Source organism: Notothenia coriiceps, unplaced genomic scaffold (assembly GCF_000735185.1).
Source record: "Notothenia coriiceps isolate Sejong01 unplaced genomic scaffold, NC01 NC01_scaffold00031889, whole genome shotgun sequence".
In the NCBI taxonomy this organism is placed as follows: domain Eukaryota; kingdom Metazoa; phylum Chordata; class Actinopteri; order Perciformes; family Nototheniidae; genus Notothenia; species Notothenia coriiceps.
Genome location: NW_011364590.1, coordinates 228,136 through 241,653, shown reverse-complemented (window position 1 = coordinate 241,653; position 13,518 = coordinate 228,136). Strand labels below are relative to the sequence as shown.

The 13,518-nt window shown below is 41.0% G+C and overlaps 1 protein-coding gene and 1 long non-coding RNA gene across 2 annotated transcripts in view; one reads left to right on the top strand and one right to left on the bottom strand.

The window, feature by feature from the left end:
- LOC104960544 (putative oxidoreductase GLYR1) overlaps positions 1–10,091 on the top strand; it is a 17,992-nt gene extending 7,901 nt beyond the window's left edge. Inside the window, exons 3-5 of the mRNA XM_010788619.1 lie at positions 8,769–8,821; positions 9,694–9,767; positions 9,926–10,091. Coding sequence (XP_010786921.1) covers positions 8,783–8,821; positions 9,694–9,767; positions 9,926–10,076 — 264 coding nt within the window. The 5' untranslated portion in view covers positions 8,769–8,782 and the 3' untranslated portion in view covers positions 10,077–10,091. The remainder of the gene's footprint in view (positions 1–8,768; positions 8,822–9,693; positions 9,768–9,925) is intronic.
- LOC104960543 (uncharacterized) lies at positions 5,310–7,008 on the bottom strand. Its single transcript, XR_800000.1, has 3 exons — positions 6,768–7,008; positions 5,556–6,625; positions 5,310–5,519 (listed from the first exon to the last, which is right to left on the bottom strand). It is a non-coding gene; the product is annotated as an uncharacterized lncRNA (long non-coding RNA).
- Positions 10,092–13,518: the final 3,427 nt, after the last annotated feature.

Here is a 13,518-nt window from a genome sequence, read left to right as displayed (position 1 = left end):
ATTCCGGTTAGGCGCAGCCCAAGCTGCACCAGATGCTAACAACAATACACGTAACCGGTGCGCGCCGCTTTCTCGCTCGCTCGCGCCACACGTACACCAACACCACACCCGCCCGAGCCTGAATGCGACACACAGAGCACCAAATGGGAGGGCATTAGTATGCATCTGTATGAAAGTGGCAAGCTCGGCAGGCCACGTCATGCTAGACAAGCCGTCACCCTCTGTGGAGGCAGGTCAGAGCCCACATTTGCGCTGCGTTGCGTCTTACGAATAGTTATACGTATATTGCCGGCGTCCTGAGTAGCCGGCATTTTACTGAGTACCTGGGCACCTGCCGGGTACTCAGTAGACAGTGCCGGGTACCACGGATGGTTAAAAATCAGAAGTGCCCCGTAACTGCGTAACCGGTGTGCGTACCGGGCCCAATTCAACCACGTACAGAAATACTGTAACAAGGTGCCACGCGCATCGTTTTAGTTGAATGCCTTATCATTGTATAATCAAAAGCACACCTAATTGAACACGAATACAATAATTGTTCCTGTGAGATAAGGGCCATGACAGGCCAGCAGAAAAAAACAAACATTTCTGTCTAGCTTTGGTTAGCAGAGACCTAGCATTATGTTTTTCTGCTGTGATTCATCAGGAGATTCTAAGTCATCCAGAGAATTCAAAGTATTTTCTGCCTTTACCTGGGTAGAGGCGATCTCTATGATGAACACACATTACCCACTGAAATGGATTCTGCTGGTGGCTGTTGTTCAGCGGCTCTGCAAAGTTGGTGCGCGTAACCAACTTCAGGCCCCTGTGTATCGGGTTAAAATAACTCTGTTTATCCCGTCCTGCTGTTATTGTTCTTGGGAAAGCCAGCGATTTAGGGTGCCATTCACACCTAATAGTTCCGCCTCTCTGGGTGCGCACCGCACCGACAGTTCTTGTGCACAGTTTTTTCATTTTTCAAAAGGGGGTGTCGTTTGCGGTTCACACGGGGGCAAAACTCAAACGGACTATAAACTTTAAACACAAGTCTGCTCAGAAATGCTGTTTTTCAACCATTGCGTCAGACATTTAGGGAGGGTAAAAACCACAAATCCACGGCCCAGATTTCTAGCCGGAGCCTCCGCCATGGAAGCATCCGGCGCACCATTAGGGCAGGGTATCTAGATACTTTCCAAGGTTTGACATAATGAATGCCTGCCTACTTTTAAGCAAGCCCAACGATGGATTTTCAAATCTGCTAATCAAAAGCCCTCCTGCAAAAACGCGTATTGAAGCGACTCCTGCCCGTTGCTCCCCTACGTTTAGTTCAAACAGTACAACGGACTATTTTTTCTTTATGCGGATGCCATGTCTGAATTTAAACTAAATAAATACATCCAACTATTTTTTTGTAAACTCAATAAAATCATTTTCTAATTCCACAAAAGCATTTCAATTCATATTGGGAGTCATGTCGTTACTTTGTTGAGAATGTGGCCATGTAATAAGCGGGATAATGTGCAGTGGCGCGGTCATTATGGGGAAAATAACACCGACAGGCTGATCAGGAGCCCAACGCGAAGCGGAGGGATCTAGATCGGCATTTTCTTGTTCATGAGAGACGTTCTGCAGTAAGGAGGGGCGTTTCACCGACGACAGGTGTTCTTACTTTTATGTAGCTGACGGAGAATTTTTACTATACACGACACTGTTCAACACTTAATTCTGCTTTACTCTTTAACTAAACAACCGCGGATGTCTTGAAAGACTCTTTCGCTAAAGATTTTTAAGATATCCGCGTTCTTTGACACGTAAATATTACGCTTCCTATGTTTTGGTGTGGACTGCGTTCACACCAGCAATGAACGGCTCCAGAGTTCGCAAGCAAGCGCTCCGAGACCACCTATTTTAGCGGACCAGAGTCCGGTTGTTTAGTTCACTTAAGAGGTCTCGGACTGTGTTCACACCGACCCAAATGAACCGCACCAAGCGGCTAAACGCACCAGGGTTCGATCCAACCGGACTATACAAGGCAGGTGTGAACGCACCCTAAATGTATTATACCATTGTTATCCTGCTACTGTTGTTATCACCATTTTTTTTTAATGTAATCTGATTACATAATTTCCTAATGTAAATGTAAGGTTATGCAGTTACCGTTTTTTTTGTATCCTGATTCTGTTACTCCCCAAGCCTGGCTACTACAAGCCTAAAGATGCAAATAATCTCTGTATTGCCTTTTGCGTGAGTAATGTAATAAATCACAAAAGTTATTTGAAATCTGTTGACATAATACATTTAATTAAAGTCAACATTTTCATTTTCATTTTTTTCCATGTGATTGAGGTGGTGGCAGGAGTCTCGGCTCCGACCCGGTCAGACAGACCGAGTTGAGAGGCGGCCCCTAAGAGATCTGTGACTTTTCCTCTTTGCCCTTTACAAAGATTTAAAGGTTTAAAGGTTTCTAGAGCTTGATGGGTATTTCAAAAATAGATCTCCCCCTGGAGATGAGTAGTAGGCAAGTCAGTTAAAAAAAACAAGTAGTCACTGCTAAGACTTGAACTCTCTGTTTCATGACACCACCCTGATAAATACCAGCTACAACATCTGGTCTATGCATGCCCACTATTAGGAAAATACCAGAGATAGATACATATATCTCAAATGTAGCTGGTACCATGTTGTGACTCGTATTTTTTAAATGGCTAACAACTGTTAATGGTTTTGGTTTGATTCTGCCCATCATCACCATCCTAGTCTGGTTCCATGCCTATAAACTGACTTTTATGGCATCTGGATTCTTGTAGTGCCATGAGATCAAAGAAAAATCCATCTTGTCAGGCTTCAATGAGTTTGTGTCCAGACTAATGCACTGACCAATCAGCATGCTGTGAGAAGCAACCGACAGCTACACATTTTTGTACACAGAACAGATACTAAAGAGGTGGTTGGTGCTGAAATAGCATCAGTTATTTACTTAATTGAAGGAAGAGCAAAGAACTGCACTGAACGCTTTTCTCAAAGGACAAGATGTTATTTCCCATGGCTCTACTATCTTCGGGCAAGAGCTTGATTTACAGATGGTTCATCCAATCACCATGTGAAGTTTCTTTTTAAAGACCCTGGCCTTTTTTCAATGAAGGACTCTTACATTTATCTCAGAGCTGACTGGGTGATATTGCCATACAATCATATGAGCACAGTAATGGCCAAGAGGATGAAGCCATTGGATTTGAACAACTCCACAATATTCCTCACAATTGCATCTGGTACACTTAATTATTAATATGAGGCTACATACATGACTTGCTTAACTGTTTTTTTAGTCTCTTGCTGAAGTTGGTATATGTTGTTGATTGTTATAATGTAACTGTTACAATCAGTGAAGCTAATAGCAGCATCTGACCTAGATACAGACCAAACTTTCAGGGGTTGGTGGAAGTGCAGATGACTATTAAGGCAGATGTGTTGTCATATCTTAACAAGGAGCACTACAATACACGTATAATATATGAAAATAACTTTATTAATACTGCACCAGGCCAGCCAATGTCAGAGCACGATCAACGTGATTATGATTCATAAAGAGGGGATCATGAAGTTCTGTATCAAATGTCAAAAGAGTCAATGAGGAACTTTTTCAATCAAAACCAAAAACGATTCCACTATGAAAGTCAAAACAAAAATAATTTGTTTTTTCCTCTGAGGACCAACAATTACTCTACAAAATAAGTAGTTGTTATTGATCAACTAACCCAGTGACAATGAAAATCACTGGGGCTAAACTTGGCTAAAAAGAAAATCAAAGGAGAACTTGTTAGACAAGAAAATAGCCATGCCTTCAGCCGTGGAGGACAATTTCCAAAGAGCCAGCAGTTACAAAATGACAAGGTACAAGTATTCAAACACCTTTCAAAAATGAGGGTACACAAAGACATGTTCTGAAGGAAAAACTAAGTGCATGTAAACTCTTTATCAATTCTGTATTGACTTTTGTTCCACAACTGTTTGTGCCATTTTTTTAAAATAACACATTTATGGTTCAGTGACATAGATTCTCGGTCCCAAAGATATCTTTTAAATATCAGGGATCGTTATGGTTTGTAACAGAAGAAAGGGTAACACTTTATATTAAGGTACACAAATTAACCATCAACTAGTTGTTAATTAACATGCATATTAGCAGTATATAGGCTCTTTATTAGTCATTATAAAACACTTATTAATGCCTTATTCTACATGACCATATCCTACAAGTAATAAGCCATTAGTTGAGAGTTTTTCCTCAATAACCCTGTAATTGGTGCTTATTTGTTGAAAGTAAGGAAGTTGTTGTACATGAGTTTGGGTCTTAATATGCTCTGCTCAATATGGGCCTAATAAGGCAGTAGTACCACAAGAATAGTAATTCTCCCATAATAAAACTTAACAAATATGATCTATTCTTATGTAACAAGACATGAAACTATAAGTGTTAATTGTGTCTAAATAACTCAAAAGTAGGTAGTGATAGCTAAGAATATGTTTTGGGGTATTGACAGTTCAGCTACCAATAGCAAGGTGATATTGAACTGTATGTTTTATATTTGCACATTTATATTTTTGTAAAATGTGTACTGAAGGTAAGACAGGAAACCGGGTAGGCTACAGGAAGTTGGAGAAAGTGAACTGAATAGCATGGCAGTACACTGCTCCTAATTTTTCTATGCAGCCTGAAGAGTAAAAGGGTCAAGTCCGTCAGAAAACAATGACTGTAAGTGTAAGTGTAAGCCTTACACTGTAAAGATTAGTAACATGTATTGTGTTTATGTGATGACATTTGGATGACACATGTTTAAACTCAATGAGAAAATGCGTTAGCATTCGCGCTAGCGTTAGCATACACGCTAGCGTTAGCCATACTAGCCTGTAAGTATACATTCTTATTGCACAGCTAGCTAGAATTAGCTATATTTACCTTCTTTACACTTAGCGGTCCGATGTTTGAATCTGTGTATGTTACTCTTGCATGTATGAGATCATTAAGNAGTGGAGTTTGGAGTGTGACTGTTGGAGGTTGTGGACAGGTGTCTTTTATACTGATAACAAGTTCAAACAGGTGCCATTAATACAGTTAACAAGTGGAGGACAGAGGAGGCTCTTAAAGAAGAAGTTACAGGTCTGTGAGAGCCAGAAATCTTGTTTGTTTGTAGGTGACCAAATACTTATTTTCCACCATAATTTGCAAATAAATTCTTTAAAAATCAGACAATGTGATTTTCAGTTTTTTTTCTTCTCATTTTGTCTCTCATAGTTGAGGTATACCTAGGATGAAGATTACAAGCCTCTCTCATCTTTTTAAGTGGGAGAACTTGCACAATTGGTGGCTGACTAAATACTTTTTTGCCCCACAGTATGCTGGACATTGACATCTGCATTAGTTTGGGTGTGATGTAGGACATTAACATCTTCATTAGTTTGGGTGTGATGTAGGACATTAACATCTGCATTAGTTTGGGTGTGATGTAGGACATTAACATCTGCATTAGTTTGGGTGTGATGTAGGACATTAACATCTGCATTAGTTTGGGTGTGATGTAGGTCTTCACAGGTCGAATATTGTTGATAAAATGCTAAATGGAACTTCATTGGACAGGACACGTTACAGATGATTATAAATCCAAATGGATAAGGGTATTATATATTGACGCAGATAACTGAGAACCACAGTAACAAAACTTGACCCGTCTAACATAATTATACTCAACATAAACTAGACACAAGTAGATCCCTAGATAAAGAATGTTGGAAGCAGAAAACCACAAGGAATTTGAGTTATCAGAAAATGAATTTTTGAAGGAGTATTTAATATATGTATGGAGCAGGAACATTTACAGTGTAAAAAAAACTATGTAAAGGACACACTGTTTTTGAGTGTGAACTTGTGAAGACCTCCACTACACAGTCAAGACCATCCTTGTCATGTGAGCATCTGCCCCCCCCTCCCCTTCATTAACCTGTATCCTGTTGCGGGCAATGTAAGAAATAAATGCATAAATCATCTCTTCAAATATAGAAATAAGCAATGGCCAATCTGCACCAAGCAGACCTAGAAAGAAACAGAAATAAATACTAATGTTGAAAGACTTGAGGGGTTACACAATATTAAGGCAACGCAGTGGCATGTTCTTGGTGTTTTCTCTCGTGGAATTCAGGACATTTTAAAGCAAAAAGCAAATATCACACTCATTTAAATATACTCATTTTCACATGAACGAAAAAATAATCTTCTTTAGGGCGATCCATCCAGGAAACCCCCCCCGCCCCGCATGACTTCTATTTCAGCTGTCAGAAACTAGACAAAGCAACTGCAGTAGTACAAGCTCTCACAGCAATTATACCCCAGTACAGTCAGTGCAATGTTCAAGGCCCCCCAACTAAGGAATAACAATCCCCTCAATTGTGGGCACCAACATGGCGGCTGCTGTGGCAAAATGAAGTAAAATAACTAGAATTTAAAATGAAATAAGAAATGCATTACTCGACAAGGGAGAAAGAAGGATTGAAGACGCTGGGCCGGATCCCAACCGGCTCAGTGGATGTAGGCTCTGTACACAGCAGAGATATCGTTGTCTGACTGGTCCAGTGCCTTGGCCCTCTTGTAGACCTGCAGGGGAACAGCAGGGAACACAGGCTCACTCTCATTGCATTTGTTATTCAAGCAAAGTCTTATCTTGTCAAAACAACTGGGCCAATATCTTAAGACAGAAGTCCTCACATTGAGCAAATGTTTGAGCGGGGAGTGTTACCTCATTGGCTGCAGCGGCCATGGGGGTGGGATGGTTGGCCGTGTCACCCATGGAGATGGCTAACCTCAGGTCCTTCTGAATGTGTTTCAAATAGTAGTCCGGCTTAAAGTTGCCCTGTAAAATATCTGGATGATATAGAAAGAAAAGGTTTTATTGGCCCGAATTCAAACATATACACATTTGTTTTTGTTAGAAATGGTCTAATAGCAGGGTATATGCAGGAATCCTGAAGTCAAAAAAACTTAAAAATAAGCAGGGATGCAAACTCAGGTATGAAAAAGGTGACAAGGATCCGAGCCCCCCGACCCCACGGAATATCGGCTTTAAAATGAGGAATAACAGAGGATTTTAGCAGTCAGAACAACTAAATCAGTTAATAATAACAGAAACGCCAAAGAGTCAGATCTAATAGAAATATATAAAAGCATTTATTTAAATTGTGTAGCAGTCAGTTTATAATTTTAGCAACACTGTTGAGCATTTTGAAAATGTATTTCCATGCCTCTGTGCAAGGCTTTAGTCTTTCTATCTTTATAGCCACTGGTGTAAAGTAACTAAGTTCTATACTAACAAGTACTATACTTGGGTACAATTTTGAGATACTTGTACTTTATTTAAGTATTTCAATGTTTTGCTACTTTGTTCTTCTTCTCCACTACAGTTCAGGGGTACATGGTGTACTTTTCCTCCACTACATGTATTTAATACCTTTAGTTACTTTACAGATGTGGATGAATGATGATAACCAAGTGTTGAATCAGACTTTAGTTCCACCTGGAGTAAATTCACAAGCTACCCTGCAGTATACAAAGTCATTCAAACTAGCTGCACCTTTACCAGCTTTGAGAACACTTTCATGATCAATCATTATAGAACATATCATATATTATTCTGAAATGGACCAATCTGCACAATCACTACTTTTACTGTCGCTACTTTAACTATATTTTGAGGAACATTTTGAATGCAGGACTTTTACTGTAACAGAGTATTCCTACACTCTGGTACTATTACTTTTACTCAAGACAAGCAGTGGCGACAGGTCATTAGGGGCACAGCCCCACCTAGTGTCAGCAGAAAGTATTACAAATAATGATTACCAAAAAAATAAAAAAAATATAAAATATATNCAATTATTATAATAGGGGCTATACAAATATAAAGCTTATTACTAATATTATCATTTTAAATATAGTTAGACATATTAAAGGTCATTTACAATAATAATATTAATATTAGTAATAAGCTTTATATTTGTATAGCCCCTATTATAATAATTGTAGCCAAACTCGCTTCACAGCAGTTCAATAGACAGATTAGTATAACATGACAGGATAAAAGCAATGTAGAGGAGCAGCTAACTTTCAACACATATCCACGAAGGTTAATACATAAAGACTTGTGACTCGGACTTGGACTCTTCTTGGGTGACTCAGACTTGGACTCGAACACAGGTAATGATGACTCGGACTCGACTCGGACACTCCTTGAGTGACTCAGACTTGGACTCCGACTCGAAGTGTGGTGACTCGAGAGTGAATTGGACTCGTGAATTGGTGACTTGACTACAACACTGGGTTGTAGGACTCGTCACTGCACCACTTTATTCGCGGAGAGGAAACTCACCAAAATGGAGAATGCTTTTGAATCCATCATTTAGATGTGAAGAATGACCCGACACAAATCAAATCAACCCCTTTATTCTATTGTGGTGTAAACTGTCGCCAATTTGCATGGCTGCCAGTACGAGAAGTCGTAATTTTGCTTTTGCTTAATTCATCATGCCTCCCCCACAGGGGTTGAGACTCTTCTGCATTAAATGCTGTTTGTTAGTATGTGTTATTTTGTAGTCTATATATATTCTGTATTTATATGAATACTTATTGGATAATTTTCTTATCGCATAGTTTGTTTGAATTAAGACACAGTAAAAGCCATATTGGTAAGGCATGTGTACAGTTTGGATGATTGTTCTGACCTCCTCTGGTCCTCACTGCCCACAGCCAGCCTCGTCCATGGAGCCCATCAGCAAGCGCCTGAAGATCTTTGAAGAGGTGAAGTTACTACTAGGGATGCACCGGTGCTACATTTCTTGGCCGATGTTAAGAACAACAATTTGGCCGATGCCGATGTTTTAATGTAATTTTCTTCCACTGTTGTTATTCCACTTTCTGCCAGGAAAAACAAAAAAAATTCTTGCTAAATGGTTTCAGTTTCAAAGGCTGAGCAAGTTTGTTATTATAACATCATAGTAACCTTCTTAGAAAGTACGCAGCGGATCACCTGCAGCTCCGCCCGCTGTGAGGGACCGGTGAGCGGAGCAAAACACACCTTTAGAGTTAGACCTATCACACTTAGCTATGTTATATACCTCTGAATCTACCTACACTAGTTGTGAAAATATTTATTCTTTACTGTCGGATCACTCATTACTGGATCAGCCAGCTGCATGAGACGGATACTGACGGGGTGTCAGGAGAGGGAGAGAGGAAAAGAGAGCGCCCTGTTTATTATACCCGGGCCGTGTCAACGGAACACTTTTTGCAAACTGCAAATAGCCGATCTCTTGGTGAAACAGTGAAATAGTCCCACACTGCCGACATGTTGTTTTTTGGTTTTCTTTAGTTAATGTTTTTTTTATATAAACGAACTACGGGTGCTGCAGATGTTATGATGGAACGCAACAAAAAAGCATCGGTGACTACCATTGATGAATGTCACCTCATTTGCCCATGCCAGTAAGTAGGGCGAACATCGTCCAATGCCGATGTCTGTCCGATGTATCGGTGCATCCCTAGTAACTACCAGTGGAAAAGTTCCAACTTTTTAAGGATTGACGTTATTTTTCAATTGAACTTCTACCATTAGATGTTATACTATAGTATTTTCAGTATGAAGTTTCTTCAAGCGTGTCTTGTGATTGCAGGACACAGCGTCAACATCTATCCAAGCAGCAGACAGCACAGCGATCAACGGCAGCATCACACCTACAGATAAGAGGTACCTGCACATTAGGAACACTATTAACTAAATCACACAATTACTATTATATAACTAGATCCCTTAAGATAAAAATGTTTGATTTTCTTACTCATCTTACTTATAGCTAACCCACATGAGGAATGTTTCATGTCTGTTCCTTCTGGTCTGTCCTGCAGGATAGGGTTCCTGGGGCTGGGGCTGATGGGGAGCGGGATCGTTTCCAACCTGCTGAAAATGGGTCATGTTGTCACAGTGTGGAACCGCACAGCAGAAAAGGTACTAACAGAACAAACTACTGTCACCGATCAATCTCATTCATCTCATTAACTGATATTGCCATTGCAATATGAATGACGATATTGGAGGAATTTATATTTTTTGCATATTTTTTCTCATTGTTGAAGGAATAATGGTGTTTCAATTGTTGTATATTTTATTGTGAAGAAGCAGAGCCTGTGGATTTCACACTAAATGTAAAATAAATATATATTTAATATTTTATTCTGTGGAATACCATTTGTATACCGTACATCTATGGAACATCAACATTTAAGGGTGCATTCACACCTAATAGTCCGCTCTCTGGTGCGCACCAGACCACAGTTTGTTACATTGTTTCATTTTTCAGAAGGTTCGGTTTGCGTTCACACCAGGTTCACACGGGCAAAACTCAAACGGACTATAAACTTTAAACACAAGTCATGTGCTCGGAAATGCACTTCAACCATTGGTCAGACATTAAGGGGGTAAAAACGCAAATCCCGGCAATTTCTAGCGGTAGCGGAGCCTCCGCCATGGAGCATCGGCACTTTCGGCAGGTTATTCTCATGCTGCTGTTAATCTGGAGATCAACAGACACTAGCGGCCCGCGCATATGATTATATAATCAGACAACGTCCGTTAAAAAACAACGGAGAAGTAACGGGCAGAAATCCTCCTTTTTACGCAGCGGTCCAGACATAGACATCAGACGGCGACACATATTCAGTTGCCAGTTACTTTGGCATTAGGGCAGGGATATCTAGATACTTTCCAAGGTTTGACATAATGAATTGTGCTACTTTTAAAGCAAGGAACGATGTTTTCAAATCTGTAATCAAAAAGCTTCTCAAAAACGCTATCGAAGCAGTTCCTGCCGTTGCTACGTTAGTTCAAACGGTAACAACGGACTATTTTTCTTAGCGGATACATGTCAATTTAAATAAATACATACAACTATTTTTTAAATCAATAAAATCATTTTCTAAATCCACAAAAGCATTTCAATTAATATTGGGAGTTATGTCGTTACTTTGTTGAGAATGTGGCCATGTAATAAGCGGGATAACGTGCAGCGGCGCAGCCATTATGGGGAAAATAAAACCGACAGGCTGATCAGGAGCCCAACGCGAAGCGGAGGGATCTAGATCGGCATGTTCTTGTTCATGAGAGACGTTCTGCAGTAAGGAGGGGCGTTTCACCGACGACAGGTGTTCTTACTTTTACTTTTCAACACTTAATTCTGCTTCACTCTTTAACTAAACAACCGCGGATGTCTTGAAAGACTCTTTCGCTAAAGATTTTTGAAGATATCCGCGTTCTTGTGACACCTAAATACTGCGCTTCCTATGTTTTGGTGCGGACTGCGTTCACACCAGCAATGAACCGCTCCAGAGTTCGCAAGCAAGCGCTCCAAGACCACCTATTTTAGCGGACCAGAGTCCAGTTGTTTAGTTCACTTAAGAGGTCTCGGACTGTGTTCACACCGACCCAAATGAACCGCACCAAGCGGCTAAACGCACCAGGGTTCGATTCAACCGGACTATACAAGGCAGGTGTGAACACACCCTAAAGCTGTGTTTGCAATTGGGTGCAGAAAGTGACATGATAATAAATGCTACCTGGCATCGATGCAGCAGCTATTTTGCAGTTCAAAAACATTCAGAAAAGACTCGAAGCGACTCCAAAAGAACTCTCGAAGCGACTCCAAAAATACTCTCTAAGCGACTTCAAAAGGACTCTCGAAGCGATTCCAAAAGGACTCTCGAAGCGACTCCAAAAGGACTCTCAAAGCGACTCCAAAAGGACTCTCAAAGCAACTCCAAAGGGACTCTCTAAGCGACTCCAAAGGTACTCTCAAAGCGACTCTCAAAGCGACTCCAAAAAGACTCTCGAAACGACTCCAAAGGGAGTCTCTAAGCGACACCAAAGGACTCTCCAAGCGACTCCAAAGGACTCTCGAAGCGACTCCAAAGGGACTCTCAAAGCGACTCCAAAGGGACTCTCTAAGCGACTTCAAAAGGACTCTCGAAGCGATTCCAAAAGGACTCTCGAAGCGACTCCAAAAGGACTCTCAAAGCAACTCCAAAGGGACTCTCTAAGCGACTCTCAAAGCGACTCCAAAAAGACTCTCGAAACGACTCCAAAGGGACTCTCAAAGCGACTCCAAAGGACTCTCGAAGCGATTCCAAAGGGACTCTCGAAGCGACTCCAAAGGGACTCTCAAAGCGACTCCAAAAGGACTCTCAAAGCGACTCCAAAGGACTCTCGAAGCGATTCCAAAGGGACTCTCGAAGCGACTCCAAAAGGACTCTCAAAGCGACTCCAAAGGGACTCTCAAAGCGACTCCAAAGGGACTCTCTAAGCGACTCCAAAGAGACTCTCGAAACGACTCCAAAGGGACTCTCAAAGCGACTCCAAAGGGACTCTCAAAGCGACTCCAAAGGGACTCTCAAAGCGACTCCAAAAGGACTCTCAAAGCGACTCTCGAAGCGACTCCAAAAGGACTCTCGAAGCGACTCCAAAAGGACTCTCGAAGCGACTCCAAAAGGACTCTCGAAGCGACTCCAAAAGGACTCTCGAAGCGACTCCAAAAGGACTCTCGAAGCGATTCCAAAGGGACTCTCAAAGCGACTCCAAAGGGACTCTCAAAGCGACTCCAAAAGGACTCTCAAAGCGACTCCAAAGGACTCTCGAAGCGATTCCAAAGGGACTCTCAAAGCGACTCCAAAGGACTCTTGAAGGGGCATAACAACCACAGAAAGACACTGAAGGACCACAAAGAGACTAAAGCTGCGATGAGTCAGCTGATAGTACATTGGCAGCTGCTTTAGTAATACATTGATCTTTTCATACATTTTTATAGAATAAAATATATACATTAGAGATGAATGTGCAATTTGGTGGATGTGCAGAAAGTGTGGTGATAATAAATGCTCAGCAGGCATCGATGCACTAGGAAAAGCACTATGAGAATCCAATGTATTCAATTGGAAACTGCTTTACTAATACATTGATCTTTGCATGCATCTTTTGAGAATAAATTAACACAAATGTAATATTTTCAGTCCCAAATGTACCATTTTGTTGTATCTTTAGTTTTGGACATTTAATGACAATACCTTGGTCTTCTACTGTTGTGGGCATGTTCTACTGTTTCACACCCAAAAACTAATTTAGTAAGAACAAATAACCAAAGACGAATCAATGATATGAAATGGTCTTGAGTTGCAGCCCTACAAGAGACTCAAAACAACTACAGGGAGTTAGAGGATCACAGATAGCCGACAACAGCAACAACAACAAGAGAGTAAACAACTCTCAAGTGTGTGTGTTTGGCTCCTCTGTAGGAGAGGTCTCATTATGCTCCAGCTCATATTCCCAGATATAACAAAGGGTGTGTGTGTGTGTGTGTGTGTGTGTGTGTGTGTGTGTGTAGAAGCTGATAGCGTACGGTCACCTGACAGGAAGTGCTCCTGACAGCACGTGTCCGGGGAAGAAGCTGATCGAC